The 27,567-nt window shown below is 55.2% G+C and overlaps 1 protein-coding gene across 4 annotated transcripts in view; it reads left to right on the forward strand.

Moving 5' to 3' along the window:
- The window catches only part of CPNE2 (copine 2), a 47,833-nt gene continuing 20,266 nt past the window's right edge, over positions 1 to 27,567 (forward strand). For all 4 annotated transcript variants that reach the window (XR_006961864.1, XR_006961865.1, XM_047078453.1 and 1 more), the window contains exons 1-9: positions 1 to 195; positions 15,582 to 15,796; positions 19,071 to 19,250; positions 20,973 to 21,047; positions 22,904 to 22,975; positions 23,849 to 23,932; positions 24,201 to 24,290; positions 25,638 to 25,736; positions 26,285 to 26,371. Coding sequence is in view for 2 of the 4 variants with exons in the window: in XM_047078453.1 (XP_046934409.1) it covers positions 15,617 to 15,796; positions 19,071 to 19,250; positions 20,973 to 21,047; positions 22,904 to 22,975; positions 23,849 to 23,932; positions 24,201 to 24,290; positions 25,638 to 25,736; positions 26,285 to 26,371 (867 nt within the window). In the remaining 2 variants the exon portion in view is untranslated. The remainder of the gene's footprint in view (positions 196 to 15,581; positions 15,797 to 19,070; positions 19,251 to 20,972; positions 21,048 to 22,903; positions 22,976 to 23,848; positions 23,933 to 24,200; positions 24,291 to 25,637; positions 25,737 to 26,284; positions 26,372 to 27,567) is intronic.

Genomic DNA, 27,567 nt, shown 5'->3' on the forward strand with positions numbered 1-27,567 from the left:
GGAGGAGCACTGGACCCCAGGCGGCTGGGAGCGCACGCGAGCTGGCCAGGGCCGCGCGGGCAGCGCCCTGAGCCCGTCCCGCGCCCGCGGGCCCCGCCAAGCAGAGGAGCGCCCCGGGATGCCCCGGCGGCCCGGAGCGCGGGCAGCGGCAGCGGCGACCACGCCGTGAGGGCGGCGGCGCCCGCGGGACCCGTGGTGAGTGGGGCCCGGGCGGGCCAGGGGCGGGCGGGGCGCCCTGGCGCGAACGCTAAGTTCGGCCTTTCGGCTCGGCTTCTGGAGCCGGTGGCGGGTTGGAAGGAGGCTGGGTTCCGCCTCGGGGGCCGTGACACCCGAAGCCCCCGCCACCCGCGCGCACCCGGGCTCTGGCCTTTGGGTGACTCAGCTGCGACCCGGCCACGCGGGGGCGCTCCGGCTGCGCCCGGACCACCGTGGGGGAAAGAGGAAAGGGTGCTGGAGGAGGGTGGTGCCCCTCGGTGTCGGAGCCCAGCTGTGTAGGGACTCTCCTACCTCCTCCCTGGAGCCTGGGAGCGTCCGGAAAGGTAGAGTCCCCGCTGCCGAAGTCCCAGCTGCCGAAGACTTGAGGTCGGGCTGGTCCCTGGCCACCCCCCCCCACCCCTCGCCGTAACCTGCTCTCAACCTCCATATCCCACCCACCCCCCCGCCTCCGCCCCAGCGTACTGCCGGAGAGCCAGCTCCCAGCCCAGGAAGAGGCTACGAAGGGAGGGCGTGGAGCTGGGCAGCTTCCCAGAAGTCGAAGTGTGTTTGCAAACTAGTTTTTTCGCAAAAGCTGTCTGGCACCTGTGTGGTTAAGGGGGGTGGGTGAGGGGACATGGGAGAGAGAGCAAGACTCCTTCCTTTCCGTTTCTCGCAGCCCTGTTTTTCTGAGAATAGAGGTGTCTTACTCCCCTCTTCCCATCCCATCCCATCCCAGCCCCGACCTCTGCCCCCCTCCTTGGACAAGGCCTTTGGGAAGGGGCTCCTTCAAAGGGGACTGTGATTTGCCCAAGAGCACAAGTGGAACTGGAACCCAGGGCTCTGGTAGCCAGTTGAGGGTTCATCCTGGTGTCTGTGATTCTCCCAGCCCTGTTGCGTATTTCGGGAAGTGACACCCTCAAGGGATCTGGGAGAATGTGAGCTGCCCTTTGTTTTGTGTGCCCTTAGTTTTTGCTTGCCTAGGAGTGTGGGCTGTCATCCATGGATGGAGGGCTTTTTCTGTTCCTTGGGGCACCCACAGCTTCAGTAATTGGAGCGGACGTGGGAACCCCTTTGTACCCTTCAGCAGTTGCAACCTGTCTGTGGCCAGCTTTGGGAGACCTGGGGCTGAATGCCCACCCGGTGGCGGGCTGGGGGCCCTTCCTCTTCTCTGACCTGGTGCTTATCTGTAAAATGGGCTAATTGTCAAGGACCTGTGTGCCTGGAGGCTGGGTGCAAACATGAAGACATAAAGGAGTGGTTTTATTGCAGTCCCTCTGGCACAGGGCCCAGTGAGCACTGCTTTGGCCCCAGGCACGCGGTCACTCAGGCAGGTTTCTCCATGGAAAGAACCAGGGGCTGGGAATGTGGACACTTGGGTTCTCCTTGCCCTCTGCCACTTCCTGTCTGTGTGCCTTGTCACTCACTGGGCTTGGGGCTTTTTCCATCTGTAAAATGAAGCAAACTATGACACATTCCCGTTTCTAGGGCTGCTGGGAGGCTGGAACCGGGGGACAGGGGTTCTGCAAAGTGGGGTGCACTTCATGAATGGCAAGTGTGGTGTTTCAAGGGACCCCTCCCCTCCCAGGGGCCATGAAAATTAAAAACTCAGGTACATAAGAGGGCCGGGAATAGAGCCTCTGTTTCTATACCTGTAAAATAGTGAGAACAATACGCTGTATAGCTTTGTGATCTTTTAGGGTGGTTGTGTATTTATTTAAAGGTAGTTGTGAGGATTAAATTAGGTGACAAAGGGTTCACATGCCAGCATTTTGACTGGCCTGGTGGTAAGCACTCGGTGACTGGTAACTGTGAGTATCGTTATTCCTGGGAATATCCATAATCCCTGTGAGGGCAGCTGCATTTAGGATTCCTTCTGGGATTTTCTCAGGCCAGCCTGCTCCTCCTTCTCCCACCTCCTCCCTGGAGAGAGGAGCCTCAGAAGCCAGATGTCAGACTTCTGGACTGTTCAAGGTGCCGAGTCCTGAGTGGGAAGGTTCTACCAAAGAGAACATCATGAGGGATGCTGGATGCAAAAGTGTTCCCCCTCCGTGCACCTTGGGCTGGCCCACAGGGCTCTGAGGAGTGACAGAAAAGCTCCTGTCAGAGCAGGGAGCATTGGGGGCAGGAAACGTCCCCTACTGAGAAACCCCCAGCCCAGGGCCAGGGCCCCGTCTGCCTGCTGGAAGTCTCCTTCCCTCTGTCCCCCTCTAACCCTTACAGGAGCTGCTGAATCGGGGCCAATCATTTCAAGAACCCAGCCCCCTCTGCCTTGGAGAATTGGCTCAGAAAGGGAACAGGATTCCCTCCCCTCCTGCCCAGCCCCCTGCAGGACACAGGATGGGCTCCTTGGGAGCCAGGAGGCTGGGTCACCCTAGGATCTTGGCAGCCAACAACAGGAGAAGGGGACAGTCATGTCCCACCCCCACTGTCCAGAGGGAGAATATGGGGTCCTAAGGGGGGGGGGTCATGGCTTCCTGAGGTCCTGCACTGCCTCAGAACTGCGTGGGGGTCCAAGGCGCCTTCTCGTCGTCAGCCCAGTGCCCTCTCCCCTCATTGAGCCACCCGGCCTCTGCTCCCATGGCGGAGTCAAGTGGACTGTGCTCTTCAGTGTCCTGGAGTGTTTCTCTCCTAGCTCTGTCCTCACCTTCTTCCTCCGGGGTCTGAGATGAGGCTAATTAGCTGCTACTTGCTCACTCACTATGTATCACCTTGCTTAATTTTTCTCGGGCGTTAGCCACCTTCTACACTCATCTTATTTATTCATTTGTGTATCACCTTATTATCTGCCCCCCTTCCCAAAGAGTGTCAGCGCCACGAACAGGCGAGGATAGTGTCCATCTTGTCCAGGGCCCTTTCCCTGCACTTAGAGAAGATAAATGACTGGGGCTGCCCCGCACTGTAGCCTCCTGTTAAAGGAGTCTGTGATGTTGGCTGATGGAGCCCCGAGGAGTCATAAGCTTGCCCTCTCGGGTCTCTGGAGGGAGCCCTGCTCTCCCTGCTAAGTGCTGGGAGACCGGCACAGGGCAGCGGCCTTGCTGATGGAGGAGGGAAATGTACGAGTCTGGAGAAGGTGGGATTTGCCTGGCACTGAAGGACCCGGGGCTGGAGGAGACTGAGGTGGCAGCTGCTGCCATGGGCTGCCCACTCAGGGGGCTGAGGTGTACTGGGGAGAGTCCCCATTCCCCGTGTGACCTGGGCCATGTCTCTTAACCCCTCTGACCTCCGCTTCTTTGTCTAGGAAATGGGGACTCTTAGACCACGAGCTGCCCCCACTGCTCTCTTCATGGGGTTCTTTAGGCAGCTTTGAAAGGGCTTGTAAACCGAAGAGGGCGGTGTATGGATGTCATTCCTCTTCCACCTGTGGCTTTAGGTCCCACCTTCCATTCATTGTGTGACCACCTGTCGTCACTCAACAAATGTTTACTGAGCAGCTCCTCTGGGCCTGGGGCTGTGCTGAAGCTGGGAGCACGGCTATGGAGCTCAGAGTGGAATGGGCGGGGGGAACAGAGAGAGGCCAGCAAATGACAAGGAGACAGAAAGACTTCAGATAGTGGAAAATGCCCCAAAGAGAATAAAGCAAGGTGGAGTGAATGATGGGGGAGTGCAGTGTGTGAGGCTCAGGGAGGCCTCTAGAGCAGGAGGTGGTGACATTCGAGCTGGCATGCTAATCCAGGGCCTTAGTCTCTGGTTCATGGCTGTATCCCAGCCGTGCCTGGTGCCCAGCAGGTGCTCAGTGGATATTTTTGAATGAAAGAGGGAGGCGTGCCCCAGAGGAAACAGCACATGCAAAAGCCTTGCGTTGGGAACATGCTTCGTGTGTTCCAAGAGCCCATTCTCCTTATGACCCAGCTCTCTTTCTCCTTTCGGTGGCTCTTGTCGGGAGCTGGGGGCATCTGGTTTGCCGACTGTATCCCTGCTCTCCCCTCCCCATGATGCAGGAGAGAGCATGCTCAGCTCCCAGCAGAAGACGCCATTCAACCTCTCCCTCCTTTGGGCCCCAGCAATCTTTCCAAGTCACCCCGCGGCCCCTCAGGAAGGGGTGCGCTTTGCAGCGTGCACATAGGGAGCCCAGCTGCCTGGTGTCACGCTCTGATTTGCCATGGACCAGCTGGATGACCTTGGGCAGTGTATTCGTTTTCTAGCGCTGCTATAACAAAGAACCCAAAACCGGACGGCTCAAAATCACAGAAATATATTCTGTTTCGGGGGCCAGAAGTCCAAATTCAAGGTGTGGGCAGGGCCATGTTCCTCTAAAGGCTCTAGGGGAGGTGTGTTTCCTTGCCTCTTCAGGCTTCTGGGGACATCACACCGATCTCTGTCTCCTTCCCTCAGTGTCTTCATACGGTCCCTCTCATAAGGACACCAGTCGTATTGGATTAACAGCCCATCCTACCCCTGTATGACCTCATCTTAACTAGTCACATCTGCAGCTCCTGTATTTCCAGATAAGATCACATTCTGAGGAATTAGGAGGGTAGGATTTCAACTTAGCTTTGAGGGGAACATAATTCAACCTCTAACCTCTACATAACCTCTTTGTGCCTCAGTTCTCCGATCAGTAAAATGGGATGCTAGTAAGAGGGCACATGTCCTGGGATTGCAGGGAGGCCTAAACAGAATGCTGTCAACCTCGGGGCAGGGCCAGGTACGCCCAGTGCATGCTACTGTTTACTTCTCCTCAGGGAGGACTTCCTGGGAGCTGGGACCCAGAGCTGAAGAACAGATGGCAATGTCCTTGACCAGGAGGACTTGCTGAGAAGGGCCTGGGCCTGAAGTAGCACCTGCTGTCTGGCTCACAGACACCTCTCCGCGCTGTCTGGCTGAGGAGGGGCAGGGGGCATCCCTTCAGTGTGGCAGGGTGTGGGCTGGGCAGCATAAAAGCTACTGAAACTGTAAGACACCATTAACAAAGAGTAGGGAGAGCCCCACATGCGGAGGGGTGAGCAGAGGTCTAACCCCCATGCGGGGACCCACGAGGGGATTCGGTACTGGGTGAGCCCCGATGACTTTCAGGGCCCATCAGTCCAGAGATTTTGGGTGGGAGCTTGGGGCTGAGGCTCAGAGCAGCCCAGGAAAGACTGAGGGGTATTTAGAGACTCCTCAAGGCTGGAAGGAGCCCAGGCTCTTCACAGGCAGGGAAACTGAGGCACAGAGAGGGGAAGGAACTTGGAAAAATTCCAAAAACACAGTTTTTGGGCACGCCTGTCTCTAGTCTCCCCGTGGTAGTTCCCAGGTAGGCATGGGCACCACAGGGCAAGGCCCAGGGCGGCTTCCGTCCCTCAGACTGCCGCACAGCCCCCTACAAATGAAGCCAGGTTGGAATGACTTTGGCTGGTGTTCACTGTCACCATGCCCTCCACCCTCCATTAGCTTGGTCCACCCTCCGAGCTTGGCCAGACCCACTCCCGAGTTCCCGAAGTACTTTCTGTATCCCAGAGTATATCTACACCCGTCCTCTGTCGCGCTTCCTGGGAGGTGGGAGAGCAGGCCATCACCTGCTCCACTTTGCTGATGAAGGAGCTGAGGCCTAGGAGGGAGGAGGTGGCAGAAGCAGGCGTTGACTCCTGACTCCCAGAGGGGTGGGGGGTGGGCTGGAGGCCACCGTGCAGCCTGCTGCAGCAGCCCCTCGAGGGATAGGCTGGGGAGACACGGGGTCAAGCCCTTTGGACCAAGATTGAGCTGAACCAGGGGCCTAAGGGAGGCCCCCTTCCCCAGGGGCCAGAGCTTAGTGATTAGGTGGGGGCTGCAGAGAATAGCCTCCCCTGGGTGTGGTCTGATGGAAGCTGGGGACCCCAGGGGTGTCAGACCCCTGCTGCAGCTTCCACGCTGTGCTGTCTGCATCTATATTTATCCCCATAATGGCCCGGCTGCCTGTCGGGAGTGCGGTGTCTTCTGAGTATAGCAGCCGGGAGCCTAGCTAAGGTAGAGAGGCGATTTGTGGATTTGTGTCCAGATGCCCCCTTCACCTCGCACCTGGGAGCCGGCCCGCCCACTCTGGGGGCTGTCCCTGGCAGGGGTTTGTAGGAAGGGCCCAGGGGTATGAGCAGCTTGGGGCTGGACTGCCGCCCCCCCCCAACTCCGAGAACTGGGGCTGTGGGATGTTGGGGTTGGTGTATGCCTGGGAAGGTGGGACCAGATAAACCAAAAGCCTTTCGGCTCAGGGATTCGGGGGACTGGTGATTCTGAAATCCCAGACTTCACCAGCCCTGGAATTCTGAGAATCTGTAGTCCCCCTTCACCTTTTCGCTCTTCCTCACTTTCAACAAAGGACGGTGACATCTCCTAAGCCAGTACTTACAAAATGGTGACGATGTCAGTGCCCACCCCCCCCCCACAGACCAGGGGCTTAGGAGGGGCTTTGTAGAGGAGTCCTTGAGTCTTATCACATTATAAAACATACAAAATAGAGCAGACATCCCACATGTACAACTCCGTGACTGTCCACACACCAGAGCATTTGTCAGCAGCAGCCGGACAAGGAAGAGAAATGTGACCATCACCGAAGCCCCCTGGTGCCCCCTTCGGGTCACAAGCACCCCTCCCTCCTGACTTCCAGCAGCACAGATCCGTTTGGCCTGCATTTAACTTCGTATAAATGAAATCAGGACCATGCGCTCCTTTATGTCTGCTCTTCTCCATTCAGCGTGTTCGTGAGACCCGTCCGGATCATTGGCACCCTCGTTCTGCCCTCGTGCCCCCAGCAGTATAGTCTACTGCGTGGGTGTTCACATTTCTTTATCCCTTCTCCTGATGAGGGGTGTTCAGGGTGCATCCAGTCTGGAGCTACCGTAAATAGTGCTGCCGTGAAAGTCGGTGCGGGGCGGAGGGGGGGGGGGGCGTCCTTTGGTGAACACAGGCGCATGTTTCTGTGGGGCGTTGCTGGCTCATCACAGGGGCTCCGTCGCGTAGCTTACGTAGACCCTGCCAAACGTCCCTCCAAGGCGGTCGTCCCGGGCACACACCCTTTGGCAGCATGAGAGTTCCAGGTGCTCCACGCCCTTGTCACCACTTGCTATTGTCAGCCTTTTTCCTTTTGGCCATCCTGGGAGGGGCGGTGGGGAGGTGGGAGGGGGCACAGCAGTATCACTTGCGTTTGGTTTTGCTGAGCCGAGCTGGAAGAATGAAAAAGCAAAGTAAACAAGGGGGAAGGGCGCTCCAGGCAGGTGGAACAGCATATGCAGTATGGTGGAGAAGCATTGCTGCACCTCTGTGTGGTGGACACCACAGCTGGAGCCGGAAGTGGGAGGGGCTCTGTCAGGGGTGGGGGGGGGGGGAGAGGCTTGGATGTCGTCCAGAGAACGGCCCAGAGCCACGGAGAGGTCTTCCTCATTGTGAGCCAGCACTTACAGTGTGTTAGGCATTTTTTACTTTCTGTTTGATGGATAAGCAAACTAAGATTCAGAAGGACCGAGCTTATCCAGAGTCATCTTAGCAGAGGCTCTGGATTGCAGATCCTTCCAAGCCTCATTTTGCTCATCTGGAGAATGGGGGTGATCCTAACCTCTTGCTTAAGGATGCTGTGAAGCCGCAGAAGTTTAAGCCCATCAGGTATTGGGCACAGGGTCTGGGGCGGACATTATTATTACTCTCATTTTATTATTATCTCTCCATCAGCACAGCCACACTCACCTCCTCTCTTCCCTTCCAGCTGACAGGGTGGGAGTAGGCCCACCCATCTCCTACGTCTAGGAAGGGCTGGCCCAGAACTCCAGCCCCAGCACCCTGTTTTTCTTCCCCATGGCAGGTCTCCCAGAGGCTGAAGTTTGTAGTGATGGTTAATTTTATGTGTCAACTTGACTAGGCTCTGGTGACCAGTTGTTTAGTTAAACACCAGTCTGACGTTGCTGTCTAGGTATTGTTTTAGATCTGATTAACATTTAAATCAGTAGACTTTTATTAAAGCAGATTACCCTCCATTATGTGGGTGGGTCTCGTCCAATCAATTGAAGGCCTTTTATAAAAGTAAAGACCAAGTTTCTCCAAGAAGAAGGAATTCAGCCCCAAGACTCCAACATAGAGGGGCGCACAGCTGGCACCTGGCTGAATTGGTAGAGCATGCAACTCTTTTTTTTTTTAATTGTTTTAATGTTTATTTTTGAGAGAGAGAGATAGAGTGTGAGCGGGAGAGGGGCAGAGAGAGAGGGAGACATGGAATCCGAAGCAAGTTCCAGGCTCTGAGCTGTCAGCACAGAGCCCGACGTGGGGCTTGAACCCACGAACTGTGAGATCATGACCTGAGCCGAAGTCGGATGCTTAACCGGCTGAGCCACCCAGGCGCCCCAGCATGCAACTCTTGATCTTGGGGTTCTGAGTTTGAGCCCCATGTTGGGGGTAAGTCATTTTTTAAAAAAATACTGAAACATAGAAATCTTGCCTAGTTTCTAGTCTGCCTGTCCTGTCCTGTCCTATGGATTTTGAACTCAAGACTGCCACATCACCTCTGACCTGAATTCCCAGCTTTCCGTCTTGTCCTACAGATTTAGAATTTGCCAGCCCCCACAGTTGCACGAGCCAATTCTTTAAAAGAAATCCCTTTCTATATATATAGATATCCCATTTGTTCTGTTTTCTTTGGGGAAGCCTAATACAGCTACCATCTGTCTTTGTGGATCTTCTCATCTAGGAAATGGGGCGAAGGAGCAACTTAGATCTAGACATATTTGAGACATGATCTGACCCCAGAAGTTCAGCCAGTGCAGCCATTGGGGCCAGTGGGGACCAGGCATCTGGTTAGCCAAGGGTTCCAGCTCACGGTGTCACCCTCTAGACCAAACATTGCAAACTCAGAGATCTGCAGAGACCTGGCCTGCAGGCTCCGTGTGTGAGGCTGACAGTCCTTGTATGAGGACCAGATACAACGTCTGCCTTATTCTGCCGAGTGTGGGCTAAGCAGAGCCACCCCTGACACATGGTCAGCCATTGGGTGGCCATATTGCAACCTCTGATCTAGGAGCTCAGGCTCAGATGGGTGGCCTCAGCATCACCTGGGAGCTTGTTAGAAATGCAGATATTATGGAGCGCCTGAGTGGCTTAGTCAGTTAAGCGTCTGACTTCACGATTCATGAGTTCGAGCCCCGTGTTGGTCTCTGTGCCGACAGCTCAGAGCCCGGAGCCTGCTTTGAATTCTCTCTCTCTGCCCCTCCTGACTCACCCTCTGTCTCTCTGTCTCTGCCTCTGTCTCTCTCTCTCTAAGATGAATAAACATTAAAAAAAATAATAATAATAATAATAAAAGAAATGCAGACATGGAGGTCTCTCCCCAGACCTGCTGAATCAGAATCTGCATTTTAGCAAGATGCCCACCTGGCCACCCCCCTGGTGTCTGTGTGTACTTTATTAGCCCACCGCAGAATCACCAGGAGTGCTGTTAAAACACAGGTTGCTAAGTGCCACTCTAGGGATTCTGACTGAGCAGTTCTGGTGGGACCCAGGATGCTGCATTTGTGTGTGTGTGTGTGTGTGTGTGTGTGTGTGTGTGTATCAATTTTTTAATGTTTTATTTATTTTTGAGAGAGAGATAGACAGAGTAGAAGCAGGGGAAGGGCAGAGAGAGAGGGAGACACAGAATCCGAAGCAGGCTCCAGGCTCTGAGCTGTCAGCACAGAGCCTGATGTGGGGCTCGAACTCACAAACCCCGAGATCATGACCTGAGCCAAAGTCAAACACTCAACCAATTGGGCCACTCAGGCACCCCCAGGATGCTGCATTTCTACCAAGCTCCCAGGAGATGCTGAAGTGGCCCATCTGGGAAAATACGTGGAGCCATGAGAGCCTAGGGCCATCGCCCCTGGAGCCTTTGTGGTCAGTGATTAAACCCCACTGAGTGGGATTTGCTGCATGGATAAGGACCCAGAGGCCCTGAAGGATGCACCTTATGGGGTCTGAATCCGTTATCCACTCCCTGGCCCCCCATCCACCACCTTGCTCTCCACTGGTATCCCAGCACTGTGTCTTCCAGTTAAGGGGAACCTAAGGCCATATTTCTCAACCAGTTTTAACTCTTTGTCCCCTTTACATAATCTGCAAACTTCACGTATCTCCTGGGGTTTTGATCTGCCCTGCTTCCCCCAGCCATCAAGAATTGCTGATAATAGCACAAGCTGCAAACTGTCATTCTAAGTGCTTTACTGCACTTATTCCTTGCAATACCCCCCGGGAGCACTCTCACCGTCTGCCATTTTGTAGAGGGGGAAACTGAGGCCAGCGACGTTACGTAACTTGCTCAAGGTCACACAGCAGATAAATGGCAGAGCCAGGGATTGAAAGTCAGGCATTTTGAGTCCAGCATCTGTGCTCTTAACTGTTGGGGGTACTGATCAGAGGACTGAGCCCCTGTCCTTGTTACTACCACTAACAAGACTTTGTAGAGCATTTTTGTTCCACAGTTGGCACCAAAAACAGAATTTCTTTTCCATCTTCTAAATATCAAGTTGAAGACGCTTTTTCATGCAGCAAGTGATCCCCCCACCAGAAGTCCTGATAGGCCATCCCATTGTTACACTTGCCCCGTCGTCCCCACCACTTGAGACTCTGGGGTGGGGGCTGCTGCCTCCCTGAGCACCTCGGTCAGCCCTTCCCTTCCCTTCTATCCCCTCTTTTCCCCAGCTGGCTCTCCAGGTCTCCAGCTCAGCTGTCTGCCTCCCCCACCCCCACTGCCCATCTCCCTGTGCCTGCCTCTCGGTGTCTCCTTGTCCCTGCCCATCTCTGAGTCGGGAACCCTCCTGGCCTCACCATCTCCTCCCTGCAGTGAGTGAGGCGCACAGCCCAGCCCCTGGGTCCTGAACCACTGGAACCAATAGTGGGTGAAAGGATAGAGTCAGGCAACGTGGCCTTCGGCCTCAGCATCATCCTTCCCTATTTTAGAAAAACCACTGCCCCTTCTCGGGCCTCAGTTTCCACTCTTGCAAAGTGGGATATGAGGCCCTCTCCTGCTGGCCTCTTGGAGTAATCTTGAGGCTCCAGGGTTTGAGTAATGGCTTTGTGATATTTGTGATGTATGTCAGGGAGACGTGGTTGTGATTTCTCTGGGGCTGGAGATTAAAGAGCCTGTATGGCGGGCTCTCTCCCTCCCTCATTCATTGGCAAGCATTTATTCAGCACTCGGTATGTGCAGAGGCCGCCCTAGGTGCTAGAGAAGCAGGAATGATCCCTCCCTCGTGGAGGTTATGTTCTAGGGGGCCAGACAGACAATACACAGGCAAATAGACAAGTAAAGTGACTGCACATTACAATGATCTGTGAAGGGAACAGTGTGGTTGTGATTGTGTTGAGACAGAAATTGCATTAGCTCAAGTGACCAGGGAAGGCCTCTGACAACTAAGACCCATCCTGTGAAGAAAAGCACATCTGGCAGAGGGAATAGCAAATGCAAAGGCCCTGAGGTAGAAGAGAGGTTGACCTGTTTGCAGAGCAGGAGGAAGCCCGTGTAGCTGGGACAGACAGGGGGAGGGGGAGGGTGGCATGAGATGGGGTCAGGTCAAGCAGGGCCCTATAAGCCTGGAGAGAATTTGGGTTTGGTGTGGCCTGGAAGGCGAAGCCACTGGAAGATTTTTAGGTAGAACTGTGGTAGCCTCTGATTTGCATGTGTAAAAGACTCACTCTGGCTCCTCGTTGCTCCGGGAGATCTGTCATGGACCAGTGCATGGCTGGGCGTGAGATGATGGCGGTCTGGCTGGGCCAAGGCAGCGGAAGGGGGGGAGGGGGTGATAAGGACATTGCTCGCTGCATCTTGAGGTGGAATCTACACAGCAGGGGGATATGGGTAGTGGCGGGGGGTGGGGGGAAGGAAAGAGAGAGGTCAAGGATGATGGGTTCCTAGGTTTCTGGCTAAGACCATAATGTTCTAGATCTATGGTTCAGCGCCAGCGTCTCCAAATCCCATCCTGTCCTCCCCGAAGGGCAAGATGTATTAGCTGGGGCCACTAGAGCCTGTGGGGGCCGAGGCCTCTGTGTCTTGTTCATTCGTTACCCTTCACCGCAGGGCACTCAAGGAACGTTTGTGAAATGACTGAATGGGAATCCCCAAGCCCTGCCTTCTCTTTGCCTCAGCCGACCCATCCGTAAAAGCAACTACTAGTTTTGTATTATCCCCGGCTTCCAGCTCCTTCCCTGGGGATCCGGTCGCCCTAGAAGGCCCGTGCCCATCTGGGCCAAGAATCGGGACCATCTGCGAGCAGGCCCTGCCTGGCTCCCCATGCCCCCTGTGCAGCCCGTAACCTCAAATGACCTGTGGGGCGGGTGCTGCATCAGGGAGGTTTCCATTTCGCCCAGATGCGCATGGCAGGCCCAGCCCTCCCTTAATGACACCTTGCCCGCCTGCCCTCTTGCTGGAGTAGGAGGGGAGGGGGCCTGGCCCAGCATAAGCTGTGATTTCTTTTTCCGTTGCGTCAGGCCTCAGGGTCCGGCCCGCCTGCCCGCTGCCGGGCTGGCACAGAGGGGCCCACTCTGACCCTCGCCTGCCCCAACTCCGGACATCATGTGCTCCCCATTTCGGGGATCCAGAAGCTTCCAGCCAGAGGGTGAGTTGGGGACGGGGGAACCTAGCCCTGGCTGGGGGAGACGTGCCCCTGCCCTGCCCACCCCTTGCTCGCTCTAGCCAGGGCTTGCCAGCTAGACCAGGTGGAGTCACGGTGGAGTCCGAGGAGCTCGGCCCAGCCTGACTCTCCCCTGTGACCTGGCCCTCCCTGCCATGCCCTCCGCCAGGCCGGAGCCGGTGTGGGGCAGGAGGACAGCACGGGGACACTGGAGTGACGACAGTGGCTCCGACTGGGGAGGGCAGGGGAGAAGCGGCCCCACGGTGTTCATAGGCCTACGTGCCTTTGCCTGTGTTGGTCTGGGGCGTGTGTACATGTGCGTGTGTGTGACCACACACGTGTGTCCATGCACAGGAAGTGTGTCAGCCTTGGCGTGCGTCCTGACACCCCTCAGGAGGAAAATAGATGCCTCTGACTTGGCAGCAGGGGACAGGTGGCCCTTGTGGGGCCGTCTAGCGTGTCACGAAGGGGGCCCGTGAGGTGCAGAGGAGGCGGGTAAACTGGAACCCACCCCCTCAGCGATGACCCCAGAAGTGCGGACAGTGCGACTCCAGAGGAACTGGGGTTCCCTCTGCCTGGCCGACTCCCCTCTGTCCCCACCCAGGTCCTAGTTCCTTACCACGCTCAGCAGCACCCCTACCCCGGCCAGAAGCACGCAGATTGGCCTGGGGAGGCCAGAGAGACCCAGCTTATGCCCTGCCTCTGCGGTTACCTGGCTGTGAGACCTCGGGCAGATGACCTCTGTTCTCTGGGCCTCAGCTTCCTCATCTGTAAAATGGGGGTGACTCTTGTGACCCACCCCACCTCAGGGCAGCTGTGAGCACAAACAGGTGTTCTCCCAGCCGCAGGGCAAGGTGTCCCTCTTGGACGTCCCTATCCCCTCTGCCCTCCTGACTGGGTCGAGGATTTGCTCACCCCGCCCCCATGTGGAAGGCCACCCAGCTGCACTCGGGGAGAGTGAATGCAGTCCTCCGGCCCCTCCAGTGGAAACTAATTTTTACACGACAAGAATAAATCCTGCAGGCAAATTGCAGTGCTGCCCTGACGCTCCGGGCTCGCGTGATTATGATGAGGTTGTCGGGACAGACAGTGGGAGGGAGAGGGCTGAGGACTGGCTTTGCCACTGTCCGGGTCCTCCCAGGCGTGCCCGGGGCTCGCTGTGTCTGCAGAGGGAGAGGGGCCTCTGGTGCCAGCCCCACACTGGCCTGGGCCTCACGCAGACTGGGGCATCTGTCTGCCCAGCCAGAGGCTGGCGCTCAGGGGTCATGGCTATGGCCTCAGGGCTATGGCTGGGGTCAGAGGGAGACGGGTGGGCGTGCTTTGGTCCCTCCTCCCTGGATGACAGCAGCCTCCTCGCCAGCCCCCCTGCTGCCTCTCCTAGCCTAAGATCCCCTCCTCCCCACAGGGGCTGGAGCCAGCTTTTCCAAACACACATCAGGTCATGTCACCTCTCTGCTTAAAACCCTCTGAGACTTCCATCACTCAGAACAAAGTCCCAGTACCCCCAGGACCTGGCTGCTGTCCCCGAGCCGTCAGCCAGGCTGTGAGGGCTGAGACTGGGCAGCCTTTTTACTGCGGGATCCCAGTCCTGGCTTTGTTCTTGGGACCTAGTAGATGCTCAGTAAACACTCTAGAGTGGATGAACGAGCCTCGGGGTCCTTGTCTGGAAAACAGGGTGATATTAGTCCCTGACCCACAAGACTGAATGAGAATTAGAGACATGGTGCAGATCATGTGCCCAGCTCGTGGTCAACACTGTGAGTAAGTAAGTCCGGTTCGCGTCCCCCCCGAGGGAACACCCTTCTCTTACCTCTCCCCCCTGGGGGAGTACAGGGCTGGGTACTCACTCAGCAGGGAGGGGCTGAAATATTAGTCAAGGCCTCATCCACATGGGGTCAGGGCTTGTGTTAACTACACACGAGCCAGTGGAAGAGACCTGACCACAGGAGTTCGGCAAGGCTGTATCTTGATGTCTCGTGGGTAGAAGTGGAAACTGAGGCACAGAGAGCCAGATGGCTTGTCCGCAGGGCCTTGTTATGGGCGGAACCCAGAGCTCCCCTCCACCCCCGAGATGGGTTTGTCTTCACTTGCTCCAAATGAACACTCTGCGCTTGCTGGAAAACAGAACTGCTTAACGTAAGCAAATGCCAGTAATTAGCTGTGACAGTGGAAGGGTACATAAGGCCCTGGGCATGGAATCTGGGGAAGTCACGTACGAGCGGAAGAGTTCTATGTTGGGAATAATGACCAACTCAGGCAGAATCTGAGCCATGTGGAGGGTTTGTCCGTTCACTGATTTAGACACTCGTTCCTCTTTTTTATTCAACAAGCATACACTAAGTGCCTCCTTGTGCCTCAGTCCCTGTGCATCGGCCCAGGATACAAGATGAACAAGACTGCAATGAACAAAGTCGAGTTTTGGATAAGTTATCAGAAGTGAGCTTCCTAGTGGCCAAAGCAATGAGGGAAACCTGAGCAATGATAAGCCCCATGGTAGCCACACGATTCCAAACTGTTAATTGCTCAGGAGAAGCCTAGGTTTTCCTGGCAAAATGAATATTTTAGGTGCCCACGTCCACTGTGATCTGTCGCTGATTTGGCAGGGGCACCTTGGACTTGTGTATGTAACAGTTAACCGGCACAGATAATACCTTCAAACTAAACATGCCTGCTAAGGACCTGTTTTTCTTCATTCTCCTTCGGTCAAGCTTTTGCTTGTGTTATCCCATGCACACACCTTTCCTTCCGTCTCTACCTGCATCTGGAAGGGTCAGGTTGGTGACACCGCCTCGGGGTAGGGTGGGAGAGCGGATGTCTGTGCCCTCTCTGACCCCCACCTCTCTCCCTGCCCAGACTGCCAGGAGCTGCTGCCAGCACCGACAGCCCCTATGGCCTACATCCCCGGTGGGGGCGCCCCGGCAGCGGGGGCGGCCCCCATGGGCTCCCAGTATTGTGTGTGCAAGGTGGAACTGTCAGTGAGTGGCCAGAACCTGCTGGACCGGGATGTCACCTCCAAGTCTGACCCCTTCTGTGTCCTCTTTACAGAGAACGATGGCAGGTGGATTGAGGTGAGGCCCCCTCCATGTGTGCCCTGGCTGGGTGGAGGGTGGCTAGGTTGCCGGGGAGGGGGTCCCACTGGATCCTGGGACCTCCAGGTTAGACAGACCCTTGGAGGTCGTTGGAGGGTGGTGGTCATTGGAGGGATTGTTGCTTTTAAAATTGGATTTTAGGGGGCGCCTGGGTGGCGCAGTCGGTTAGGCGTCCGACTTCAGCCAGGTCACGATCTCGCGGTCCGGGAGTTCGAGCCCCGCGTCGGGCTCTGGGCTGATGGCTCAGAGCCTGGAGCCTGTTTCCGATTCTGTGTCTCCCTCTCTCTCTGCCCCTCCCCCGTTCATGCTCTGTCTCTCTCTGTCCCAAAAATAAATAAAAATGTTGAAAAAAAATTAAAAAAAAAATAAAATTGGATTTTAGGGGCACCCGGGTAGCTCAGTCAAGTGTCTGACTCTTGCTTTTGGCTCAGGTCATGATCTCACAGTTCACGAGACTGAGTCTTGCATTAGGCTCTGTGCTGACAGTGCAGAGCCTGCTTGGGATTCTGTCTTTCTCCCTCCCTCTCTGTCCCTCTCCTGCTTGCATTCTCTCTTTCTCTCTCTCTCAAAATAAATAAACATTTTTAAAAATTGTACTTATATTATTATTTCAAATAATTGTATTTGTAAGTTATTATAATTCATAGATTTAGATTTATAATTATATTGTTTCATATCATAATATTTTATTAAGTTTATCTATGTATTTTGAGAGAGAGAGAGAGAGAGCATGCACGCAAGCAGAGGAGGGGCAGAGAGAGAGGGAGAGAGAAAATCCCAAGCTGACTCCATACTGTCTGCACAGAGCCCTATGTGGGGCTCAAACTCATGAACCAGGAGATCATGACTTGAGCTAAAGTCTGACAATCAACCCACTGAGTCACCCAGGTGTACCCCCTCATATCATAATATTTTAAATTACTGTAATATATAGTTAAAATATATTTTAGGGTTTTACAAAATGCTTCCATTTTTAAAACAACCTTCCACATTTATTTTTTGTTAAGTTTATTTATTTATTTTGAGATAGAGAGTACACTTGTATGAGTGGGGTGGGGGGCAGAGAGAGAGAGAGAGGGAGAGAGAGATCCCAAGCAGGCTCCACACTGTCAGTGCAGAGCCCGACGTGGGGCTCAAACTCAAGAACTATGCGATCATGACCTGAGCTGACATCAAGAGTCAGACACTTGGGGCGCCTGGGTGGCGCAGTCGGTTAAGCGTCCGACTTCAGCCAGGTCACGATCTCGCGGTCCGTGAGTTCGAGCCCCGTGTCGGGCTCTGGGCTGATGGCTCAGAGCCTGGAGCCTGTTTCCGATTCTGTGTCTCCCTCTCTCTCTGCCCCTCCCCCGTTCATGCTCTGTCTCTCTCTGTCCCAAAAATAAATAAACGTTGAAAAAAAAATTAAAAAAAAAAAAAAGAGTCAGACATTTAACTGACTGAGCCACCCAGGCGCCCCCCCCCCCCGCCATGTTTATTCCTAAATGAGCATATAGTCAGTGAAAAGCAAACAGAGAAATGGGGAACTCAGTCTTTGGTCCCAGAGCTGGGCCAAGACCTAGGTCTGTCACTCCCCGCTGTGTGGCCTTGGGCAAGTGGCTGTCCCTCTCTGAGCCTGTCTCCTCATCTGTGAAATGAGGATATTTTCCCTCCCGCCTACCTTGCAGAGACCCAGACCTGGGGCTGTGGATGGCGCTGAGGACTTCTGAACTGGAAAACTTTGGCCTGTGGGCTGATGAGAGATGCAGCCTGAGGAAGGATATTGAGAAATGCAAACTGTTAGCACTTTCAAGTTTTAAAAGAGGCTTTGTTTTTATTTCAAAACGGGTCTCTGTTCATTGTAGTAAATTTAGAAAATACATACAAGCCCTAAAGAAAGTAATCAGCAAAGGTGGGAAACCTGTGTGTCAGAGAGAGAGAGAGAGAGAGAGAGAGAGAGAGAGAGAGAGAGAGAGACCCACTGTTAACCGTTTGGTGTCCAGCCTTTGAGATAGTTTTATGCATGTAAAATTTCCAAAATACGTTTCTATTTTTAATAATTTTCCAGCTGAGCCACAGCGGGCAGCCCAGTGAACGTACTGTGGTTTACAAAGAGTTTCCACAGATGTTGGCTCCTTCTCACGATGCCAAGGAACTGGTGCTGAGATTGTTGACCCGTTTCACAGAGGGAAGACGGGCCCAGAGTGGGTAGGGGCCCCTCTGTGTCACCCAGTGCATTGGTGATACAGCCAGAGGCGGGAGGTGGAACATGAGGTCAGCCGAGGACTAAAGCCAGCATGTCCGGAGCACCCTGGTTCCCTCTGCCGGGTCTCTGGGACCTCCGCCTACCCCTCAGGGAATGGTGTAATCCCCACCGCACCACACCCCCACTCGTGGCATCCACCCCCCACCCCTGACAATCTGTCTCTCACCCAGGCTGGCCACCCTGGCTAAAAATAGCCCAGGGCCAAGACTTCTTCCATCCCTGCTTCTCCAGCCCTCGGAAATGGACTGGGTGGGAGGAAAAATCAACATAGCCCAGGCCCCAAAATAGACTATCGCCCAGAGTCCGTGGTTTGGGGCCTCAGTGTAGAGGCCAGGAGGCAGTGTTCTTGTCCCAGCCCCACCGCTGACCCACAGTACAAGGCGCTGTCTTTACCCAGGCCTTGGTTTCCACAGTGGGGGGGGAGGGGGGGATTTGGTCTGTACAGTTCCCAGTTTGGACATTCCAGGAATCTGTACAACGTACCAACATCTGCCCCCACCTGCCCCTAAGTACCCCTCCCTCTTTCTGTTCCCTCCCTCAGCCTCCATGTGAAATGTGGTTTGAAAAAAGGGTTCTTCCAAGATAAAAAGGCTGAAAAGCACTGATAGTCAAATCCCTTCGTTGCACAGAACTGGAAACAGAGGCTCTGATGGCGAAAGGGACTTACTGTCTGCCACTTACCTAGGCAGAGACATGGCTCAAGCTCTTCCCCTGGCACCTGGTGTGGAGCCAGAGTCGAAGAGTTAAGAGTGTCCGTGCTAGAGCCAGACCTGGGTTCAAATGTTGACACTGCCCGTCTGGCTGTTCAATCTTGGGTAAGTCCCTTAACCTCTCTGTGCATCAGTGTCCTCATCTGTGAGCCGGGAGTAATAACTACCTCAGCCACCCAGGTAACTGGCCACGAGGGCCTGCCAGAGTAGGTGTTCAGCAAGTTTGAATGACTTCGGGCAGCCCGAGAAGGGTTGAACCAGCTGCCTGACTCAGGCTCCTGCTTCCCCGCCCCTTTGCTAGTACGACAGGACAGAAACTGCCGTCAACAACCTCAATCCCGCGTTCTCCAAGAAGTTCGTCCTCGACTACCACTTTGAGGAGGTGCAGAAGCTCAAGTTCGCCCTGTTTGACCAGGACAAGTCCAGCACACAGCTCGATGAGCATGATTTCCTGGGCCAGTTCTCCTGCAGCCTGGGCACGGTGAGCCGGGCCCCTCCCGGTGGACGAGGGCAAGGGAGTCCTCACCTTGGGCATCACCCTGCTCCCAAGGACAGGGCAGTCCCTTGGAGAGGGCCTCTGCTGCCACCTGCTTTCCCTGGCCCCATTTTCCTGGCTGGCTTTCGAGGTAGCATCACAAATGCGGATAGGCTTGGGGGGCAGCAGGCACGAAAGGGGGTAAGCAGCCTGGTGGTTTGGGGCCAGGCTGAAGAGTTTTCGGTGGAAAACACTGAGCACGGTGCCTGCGAGCTGTTGCCACACAGGAATGGGGACCCCATGTGGCCAGAACTGCTGATTGTCAGAAGTGATCAGATGCAGTCTTGACTTCCTGGCTTAGGAGCACCTGACCAGCAACCACGGCACCCATGGGCATCCTTCTCCGTGGCTGGCTTACCGTGTAACCTCGGGCAACTTCCTTTCTCTCTCTGGGCCACACTTTCCCATCCAATTCAGTCCTTGGTGAGGTTATCGAGGCTGGAGACTGCAGGGTTAGGAGTTCCAGCCCTTTTTGCTGTGTGCCCTTGGGCAAGCCTCCACCCCCTTCTGGGCCTCAGTCTCCCCCCATTTCACTTGGGGCCTGCTGACGACTGCTTAGTCTGTGGTGATGATGGAGGAACAGTGCACATTAAAAATGGCCTGGGCCTTCCAGGAGATGGGATGGAAAAAACGCAAGGGCCCACAGTTGTGTGAGAAGCAGGGTGTGTCCCTGGGATTCTGCCTGGAGTCCTCGCCCTCAAAGGGTAACTGAGGAGAGAGCTGGAGGGTGAGCTGGTGGCACCTGCCACCAGCAGGACCGCCCGTAGCCTGGAGAGGGGGCAGGGCGGGCAGCAGGTTGCCAGGGCCCCGTGAGAGGTGTGGCCACGGCATGGAGGCCTCTGGACTAGAGCTGAAGCCGTGGGAGCACCAGGTCTGCCAAACCACCGCTCGGCCTTGCTCTCCTCCTGGTCGTCTGGTGCCTTTTGGCGCGCCCCGTGGCTGTACCCACAGCCCAGGGTTGCGCGCGGGGTGATGAAGGCCACCGTGCTCCGAGCAGGTAGGGAAGGGCGAGGGCAAGAGTGGACTGGGGAGGAAAACCAGCACGTGCGCACGGCAGCACAAAGAAACACTGGCATCCCCCCCACCCCCACCCAAGAAACCGAGGACCAGGGTGGCCCAGGAAGAGTGTGGGGATGGGGTACAGAGATGGCGGAGGGGCAACTTTACAACGTGTTCTGCTCTTCCTCTCTCTATTGTGTTGATCGCCGACCGAGCGCTGTGTGCATGTCCTCTCTCTTCGGAGCGTGAAAATACATAGGATTTGCTCTTCTCCATCAGGATCACACCCTGAGGAGGGTGGGGTCTGTAGGTGGCTTTGGGGGAGGCAGTGAGGGGGCTTGACTCCCTGCAGGGGCCTCCAGAGTGTGAGCCTGGGAAGAGCCTTTGCCTGGGGGCAACCGGGTCAGTGGGAGTGGACTGCAGGGATTGCGCCCCAGCTGTGGGACATCCAGCGAGTGTCTTAACCCCTCTGGGCGTCTGTCTCCTCAGCTGCGCCCTGGAGTCAGCCATGGTTGCTGGTTGCATGGGGAGGTGTAGCCAGCGACCCGCCAGCGCCAGCGCGGAGCCGAAGCCGCGTGCATGCGCGTGCTGTGAGTGGTGACTGCTGAGCATTTTTCCTCCCCACCAACCCTCAGGAGCGCCACTCTCCTCTCTCCTTCCCCACCCCAGATCGTCTCCAGCAAGAAGATCACTCGGCCTCTGCTGCTGATGAATGACAAGCCTGCAGGGAAGGGCCTGATTACGGTACCAGCCCCCTCCCTGCTCTCCGCACCCCTCCGCCTTTGCTCGCTGCCCTCCCCCATCAATGGGCTGCTTCCCTGCCAGATAATCACCAGCTTTGTTTGGAGTAAAAAGGCCCAACTTACAACTTAGCAACAGGTCTCTTAGCAACGGGCTCCTGGCTCCACATATGATGCGTTGGGGGCTGCCAAGCTGGGAGTAGGGGGCTTGCTAGAGGCCCCTGTGGCCTCCTACTCCCAGGGCAGGGGCGCTCCTACTCATTCCTGGAGTCCACCCTAGCCCTCCCAGCTGGCCCTCCCCTCCTGGCCTGCCCTAGGGGGTCTTTGAGGAGCGCCTGACCCGTGGAGCTCTGTTTGCGGCTGCAATGCGCAACGGTTCCAGCCGCGGGATGCGCAATAGTTCCAGCCATGGGATGTGCAATGATTCTAGTGATGCGCAATGAGTCCAGCCTTACGCAGGCCCTCGGCTCGGAACAGTCCTGGGTCCTCAAGGTCTCCTAGAAGGCTGGGAAACCTGTTTTACAGATGAGGGACCTGGAGCCCAGAGAGGAAGTGCCCTGGGGAGGTGAGGCTCAGTGAGATTCTCTCCCTTCAGAGACCGCATGAGGCCAGAGGAACTGGCCAGCTAGAGGGAGGAGGGCCAAGCCTATATGTGCTCATATACAGTCACCACCCCTGCTCTGGAGCCTCCCTGGCTCCCCACTGCCCGTGGCGCTTTGCATTCAAGGCTGTGAGGGACCCCACCTTGCTTTCCCGCCTCAGCCGTGTTTTACGCCTTCGTGTGCATACTCTGGCTTCAAGGCAAACTGAATTCTTAGTATACCACACATATCACAGACCATTATCCACGGTTCCTGCCGCCTTGAATGTCTCCTCCCAACCTCTTGGGGTTCAGAACCTCCTCATCTAAATGCCTTCACCAGCCAGCTCCCCTCTACCTGGAAATCAGCCCGGCTGGTGTAACTGTTACCCCTAGCACTTCCACCGTGCCACTCCAAACCTCAGTTCCTAACTCTGTGAAATGGGGGCAGTAATAGGACCTATCTTGCAAGGTGGTTGAGCAAGTCTCTGCTGGAGGAGAGGAAAGGGAGCCTGGCATCCAGCCTGGCTTCCTTGTAGTTCTGGAAGGTCAAGTATCTTGTAGGTAAGGCTGTCCTACAGGTGTGGGGGGAGAGGAAGCCCTAGCCAAGAGAGGACCCAGCTCACCTGTGTTGCTGTTGGCCCAAGGGCGTTCCCTGCTACCCTGTGAGGAAGCGGAGACAGAGAGAGGCCTAGAGAGGGCAAAGGTAGCCTCCAAGGTGACTCAGCTGGTCCATCACTGGCTGGGTTGGGGCCATAGGGTCATGGCCAATGGCGAAGGCATGGAAGACAGATGACAGCATGAGCTGACAAGACAGCAGAGGGAGCTCAGGTGACTCCTGGACCTCAGTTTCCCTAGCTGCACGGTTAGGTTGCTGGAATCCCCCAATGCCGTGGCATTTTGAGGTCTGCAGTGGGGCATGAGGGGGCCTGTCAAGCTGCTCCCTGGCCCAGAACCTCTCCCCAAGGCTCAAGACCTCCCCTCATGTCTGGTAACAGCTTCACATGGCCTCCTCTCTTGAGCCACACGGAGTCACTTCTGGTTCCTCATATTCAGATGGGTTACCCCATTTTCCAGAAGATGGCAATGGAGGTTTTGGAAAACCTCCATTGAAAAGACAAGGGGCATGACCAGGGTGGCCCGGTACTCCCCCTCCTCTTTTTTCCCCTTCCCAGCCCTGGAGAACTGACTCCTGAGCACCCGTGCTCACTCTGCCTGGCGGGACGCCAGGGGGAGCCAGAGGGGCAGGTCCCACCCCTCACATTCCTGTGGCTTTACAGATTGCTGCCCAGGAGCTGTCAGACAACCAGGTCATCACGCTGAGTCTGGCGGGCAGGAAGCTGGACAAAAAGGTAAGGCAGGCAAGGAGGGGTTTCTCCATCAGGGAGCAGTATCCCTCCCCCAGCCCAGGGGTGTGCGGCCTAATCCTGGTGCTTCTGGCTATCACCTTTATCACCCCGCATCCAGGAACAAGTCCGTAGCTTAGGACCAAGTTAGAACCTCTTTACCACTGAGGTAGTGAGTTTCCCGTTATTTAGAGGTATTCAAGACGTAACTGGAAACCCACTGCTTAGAACTCCCTGTCTCAGTATAAATTGCTAGGATCCTTATAGTAACATACGGGGCCCCGCCCCTGTCCACAGCCCCCCACCCCCACCCCCGACCTCACCCTTTCTACTCTCCCCACCTTCATTCTGCCTCAGCCAAATCAGCCTCATCATTGTTCCAGGATTACATCAGGCACTCTCCTCAGGCCTCAAAGGCCTCAGGACCTTTGCCCTTGGTATTCCCTCTGCCTGGGAAGTTCTTTTCCCTGAATGTTCCCTGACACATTTTTTTTTTTTTTAACTTAAATAAATGGATTTCCAGAGGACATCATCTCCCTTCTGTGATGGGCTGGGATAGTTTCAGTTTTTCAGATGCCCACTAAAATAAATTAAAATCACATCCTCCCATTGGCATCGCCCTGCACTGGAAACAATTGCCCTTTGGAAGTCCCGGCCGGTCTACGTTGTAGCTCCTGCGGACTCCAGGTCTCAGGGTCTCTGAACACAGGCTTTGGTAACACCAGGATGGTGGGGGAGCTGGTTGGCCCCAGGCGACTGGCTCTGCCCACCGCTCCCACACCTGAGCCTGGGTTGGGAGCAGCGGCTGGGCCACCCCACCTCTCATCTGAATCCGCCAGAGTCGTGCCTCCCTCACCCACATCCTCCTGCCTCCTCCAGGACCTCTTTGGAAAGTCAGACCCATTTCTTGAGTTTTATAAACCGGGAGATGATGGCAAGTGGATGCTGGTTCACAGGACTGAGGTGGGTGCATGGGATTCTGGGGGTCTCTAAGCCAGTGGGTCTCTAGTCTGGCCACCCCCAGTGTCTCAGGATGGGGCTGTGTGTGATGCAGGGAGCAGGAAAGGCCACAATGGTGCCCAAAGGATTTGTTCCCTCCCCGCCACAGAGATCCTCACTTCCATCCCCAGAAGCATGGTCGTGGGTCTCCCCACCCCCATCCCCATCGGATCCCACCCCAGAGCACTGCTGCCCTGGGCCTGAGTTCACCCTTGGCCCTCACGTCCTGCAGGTGATCAAGTACACGCTGGACCCTGTGTGGAAACCATTCACTGTGCCATTGGTGTCCCTGTGTGATGGGGACATGGAGAAGCCCATCCAGGTGAGGGGACGCTGGGAGCCCTGCACCCCACCCTGCCAGCTCCAGCCTCCCAGTCTATCTGAGGCTTTCTGGGGATGCCTTGGCAAAGCTCTTTTCTTTTTTTTTCTTTTTTCTTTTCTTTTCTTTTCTTTTCTTTTCTTTTCTTTTCTTTTCTTTTTCTTTCTTTTCTTTTCTTTTTTCTTTTCTTTCTTCCTTCCTTCCTTTCTCCCTCCCTCCCTTCCTTTCTTTCTTTCTTTCTTTCTTTCTTTCTTAACTTAGGATTTTTTTAAGTTTATTTATTTATTTTTGAGAGAGAGAGAGCACAAGCGGGGGAAGGTCAGAGAGAGAGGGGGAGAGAGAGAATCCCAAGCAGGCTGTGCACTGTCAGTGTGGGCTCAATCCCACAAGATCATGACCTGAGCTGAAATCAAGAGATGGATGTTTAACTGACTGAGCCCCCCAGGGGCCCCCAAAGCTCTTTCTTATCAAGGTAGAAAGGAGAACCTATATAGGGGGAGAGACAGGGGACCTGGGCTCTCGTCTCGGGTCTGCCTGACCTTCTGAGCCATCTGGGCAAGGCTCCCGTCTCTGTGAGCCCTTCTCTAAAACAGGAACAGAATGTCTGTCTGGTTCTTCCCAGAGGGCTGCGTTGCTACCAGCTGGGATAACAACTGTGGAAACACCTTGGAGGTGACCAAGTGTTGTCCCTGTGGTGTTTTGAGGTGGACAACTGATGAGGACAATGAATACTGGTCTCTAAAAACCCTCAGGGACCATGTCTGAGAGATGGGGGAGAGGAAGCCAGCAAGGCGAGGGCGGGGATTCTGAAACACAGTACTAGGAAACCTAGTTCTGGGTCGACTACTGCCACTGCGAGACTTGGGGCAAGTGCTTCTCTCTTGAAGCCTCAGTTTACCCGTCAGTGGCATGGGTATGATAATTCCTGCCTTCCTCCTAGGAGTGGTGGCTAGATTAGAGAGCATGGAAAACTGGGATTTTTTTTGTACCTGTGTCAGGGAAAGTAAGAGTCTAGGGAGGGCCTCAGGCCATGGCCTGCGAAGACAGGTAGATCACAGCCCCAGACAGATGAGGAGCGGAGAGAGACAGGTGTATAAGGAGTTAAGCTTCCTGCTCCAGAGTGTACAGCCTCCATTGCTGGGGTGCCCCTTTTGCCAGCAATCATGGAAGGCTTCCTGTAGGAGACAGTCCAGGAGCTAACAGTGTCATCCCAGGCCAGCGAGGCAGATGCTGGAGGGTTTGGGGAAGCATAAGAAAAAGGAAGACATGGGGTTTGCTAAGGCAGCTGAGAGGGCTGGAGAGCACGTCCTTGGGGGCTGCTCTGAGGTGACCTCGCTGGACCCATCCCAGGTCATGTGCTACGACTATGACAACGACGGAGGCCATGACTTCATCGGCGAGTTCCAGACCTCAGTGTCGCAGATGTGTGAGGCTCGTGATGGTGTCCCGGTGAGATGGGCCCGTGTGTGTGTGACCCTGAAACCTCAGCGGGGGCCGGGTGAGGGGCACAGGCTTGGGCAGACTAGGGCTCAGATCCCACCTCTCTGGCTGTAGGACCTTAAATCAAGAAGGACTTCTTAAGCAAAATATCCAGTTCCTCTGAGCCTCAGTTTCCCCATCTGTCTAATGGGGCAGAGGAAGAGAGTGGGAATTCAATGAGATGATACAGGTAAAGTGCCCAGCATGTGGGGAGCACTCAAGAGTTATCCATTTAACTCCCCCCAAGAAGCTGGGCCCTGGGGGGTGGTTCTGGGCATACACATAGTTCTGGACATGACATAGATGAGTCATCTGGGGTAGGGAGCAATGCAGATTCTCCTACCTTGGGCAGGCACAGCTTGGTGTGAGCCTGAAGTGTCAGGAACCTTTTCTGGGAATGGGCATCCAGGAAGGCTTCCTGGAAGAGGCACTGTGGAGGGGATCCTGCGGCCCAGGGGAGAGTCAGTCGCCATGGAAGAGCTGAGCTGAGCTTTTCTTTCTCTTCCCATGTTGCCCAGCTGGAGTTCGAGTGCATCAACCCCAAGAAGCAAAGGAAGAAAAAGAACTATAAGAACTCGGGCATCATTATCTTGCGTTCCTGCAAGGTGAGCCAACAGGGGTGGGCACGGGGCAGGGGCCTGGTTTGGGGTCACACAGGGAGGTATCACCGCAGAAGGTATAGACAGAGCATTGGGGATGGAGCCAGAAAGGCCTGGATTCAAATCCTGGTTCTGCCACATCCTGGCTCTGCGATCTTCTGAGCTTAATCTCTCTGGGCCTCAGTCTTGTCATCTGTAGAATGGGGATGTTAACTAGGTAAAGCATGTGAAGGGTGGTCTCAGCTCACATTCCTGTGATATAAGGAGGTCCGAGAGGGCATGAGATGACCTTCCAGGGCCTCTGCTAGTTGGAAGGTCACTGGGAAGTTGCTTCCCATGCTGGTGGCTTTCCCACCGCGTGTTCGGCATCCCAGGGGCAGAGGGACGTCAGGTGGGGGTCTGCTAACATCATCGAGGGCTCTGGCAACTGTGACTCCCGTGGTAGAGCTGGATCCTCTGAGGCCCAGAAGGGGAGTGAGGTTCACACCAGCAGTGGTCAGGGCTGTCCCTGGATGTCTGGTAGCCAAGCGTCTGCTGGAATGAGGCCAGATGTTAAGGAAGACAGCCTGGGCTGGGGCAGCGAGAGCCCTGGTCGGTGGGCCTGAAGGTCCCGAGTGAGTCCTGGCACCCTCTCCATGCCAGCTGGCTGACCCCAGACCCCAGGCTTCTATGTCCCTGTCTGGAGTCCACGCTGTCACAGGCTGGGGTTTCCACGACTGTTCAGTGAGGTCACAACGCGGAAGTGCTCTGTGAAAGCTGATCCGTCAGGTTACAGCATCGTGATTTTGGGTCCTTGTGCCTGACGCTTCTGTCCCTCAGATTCCCCTTCATGATTTTTGGCACCTGCCTTACTTACTCCTTTTTGTAATCAGCCCTTCTTCTCCCATTCTTCGATTTTTTGTTTCTTTGGCTGGTTTTTGTTTTTTTTACTTAAATACATTTATTTTGAAAGGAACCCCCCTCTGACTCCACCAAAATTAGAAGGCCAGCATCCTTTGCCAAAAGGAGCAAAGACTATCAAAACCAACACAGTGTTTTAGCAGCTTTATTAATTTATAGCAGAAGGCCTTGAGCTGGAGGCCTGGTCTCTCTCCGTTCGGAGCGGAGCTTGGTCAGGGCTAAAGAGGGCTTAAGGACTGAACAGCAACAAATTGAGACTTTCTCTGCCGTGTAATTGGTAGGTATAACTGACACTGGGCCCT

This window comes from Lynx rufus, unplaced genomic scaffold, assembly GCF_022079265.1.
Source record: "Lynx rufus isolate CCGP_SWC_20201006 ecotype Redwood Valley unplaced genomic scaffold, mLynRuf1.p SCAF_16, whole genome shotgun sequence".
Classification (NCBI taxonomy): Eukaryota; Metazoa; Chordata; class Mammalia; order Carnivora; family Felidae; genus Lynx; species Lynx rufus.